The sequence below is a fragment of the Pygoscelis adeliae genome, unplaced genomic scaffold, assembly GCF_000699105.1.
Source record: "Pygoscelis adeliae isolate BGI_AS28 unplaced genomic scaffold, ASM69910v1 Scaffold186, whole genome shotgun sequence".
Lineage (NCBI taxonomy): Eukaryota > Metazoa > Chordata > Aves > Sphenisciformes > Spheniscidae > Pygoscelis > Pygoscelis adeliae.
In genome coordinates, this window is record NW_008825071.1 from 2,903,647 (window position 1) to 2,905,226 (window position 1,580).

At 41.0% G+C, this 1,580-nt stretch overlaps 1 protein-coding gene across 1 annotated transcript in view; it reads right to left on the minus strand.

The window, feature by feature from the left end:
* Positions 1–1,304, minus strand: part of F13A1 (coagulation factor XIII, A1 polypeptide) — a 61,077-nt gene extending 59,773 nt beyond the window's left edge. The window contains exons 1-2 of the mRNA XM_009326530.1: positions 1,245–1,304; positions 166–317 (exon numbers count right to left, since the gene is read on the minus strand). Coding sequence (XP_009324805.1) covers positions 166–316 — 151 coding nt within the window. The 5' untranslated portion in view covers position 317; positions 1,245–1,304. The remainder of the gene's footprint in view (positions 1–165; positions 318–1,244) is intronic.
* Between the last annotated feature and the right edge of the window lie 276 nt (positions 1,305–1,580).

Consider the following 1,580-nt stretch of genomic DNA (forward strand, 5'->3'; position numbering starts at 1 on the left):
CATGCAAATGCGTGTTTTTAGCAAGTTTTTTCATGAGCAGCAATAAAAGCTATCTGAGATCAAAACATGTAAAGAAAGAAGTGGTTTGGTTCTAATTCACAGACCTGGGCAGAGGTGAGTATGGAAGATGAGAAAATAGACTCATGTCTTAATTGTACACTTTACCTTTTGGATTAAATCCTCTAGGCATCAATCCAAAAACCTCTATCTCAGGGACCTCATTTTCTTCATCATTGGAGTTGTTTGATGGGACGGCTCTTCTCCCATTCAGAGAAGGTTTCTTCTTCTCTTCGTTGGTGTTTGTTGTTTCAGACATCCTGCATTAAAAATGTTGTAATACCATGACAGAAAGAAAGAGTGCAAGGAAAAAGCAGACAAGAGGCAGTGTGGCACATGTAAGATGGGAGAAACCAAAAACAGTGTGGGGTGCCAGCGAGCTACACATTTTTAGACTCACATAAATAAGAACTGAGAGGCAGAAAACATCAGTCTAATGATGGAGTACAGCTCTCTAAGGATTGGAAGGCATTTTGTGTTTGTCAAAACACATGAATAAGAGAAGAAGGGGGGTGGGAGAAGGAGAGGGAAGCCTAACACAGAAGTATTTGCCTAGGAGAAGCAGGGCATTAAAAACATTAGGGAGTTTCAGGTAAAAGAACTAGAAAATCATTCACTCTCCCACCCTCCAAAACAGTATTATTGAATCCAAAATAGCAAATTGTATTTCCAGAAAGTGCATCACACACTACCTCCCCCTATTAAAAAAGACATTCTAAGTTAAACTGCAACCATCTCAAATACTACAGCCCACAACAGTCTGTGGATGATTACTGGAGAATTATTTTTGTCCCTATGCACACAAATACCCAATATCTAAAGGGCTAAATCCTGCACTCAGGAAATCCACTTTTGAGAAAGACAGAGAAAAAAACAAGAGGGGGGAAAAGGGAAAAAAAAGAAAAGAAAAAAGCACGTATCCACTTATTTCTCTCCTATTAATGACCTTAAGGGAAATCTCAGATGTAGGCTGATCAGAGACTTCTCTTTGAGCTAGTCAAAGCTGCTTTCACATCTATTTCAGTGTAAGCATGTAGCAATGAAAAAGCCATGCCATCCTTCTATGAAAATATTCATGGCTGAGAACACAACTTCTTCCCAAAGCTCCTGAAAATAGCAATTCAAAATGTAGCAATTATTTAATAGCAGTAAGCTCTTAAAGGAAGTTTTTTAGTTAGCAAGGGTACCTTCTTTTCAGATAGTCTTTTTTTTTTTCTTCTCCCTTGCAGAATTTCTGAAGTGCAAAGGAAGCCTGGAAAGAGTTGGGGGCTTTTAAGTAACCTCTGTATATCCTCCTCCTTCCTGTTGCAATAGGACAGTGCTGAAAGGGTTGCCAAGCCCTCCCCACACCACCTCTGAGGATCTGCCACCGCTGTTATGTTTTTGCTTACTTCCTCCCTCTCTCTGCCCGTCTCACCCCAACCCCACTCACCAGGAGCATTTCAGGGTGCTTGGGCTAAGGAAACAGCTCGGGCACTGAAGTTTGTGTTCTTAGTGAGACGGAGTAGAGCTGCTCATGGCAC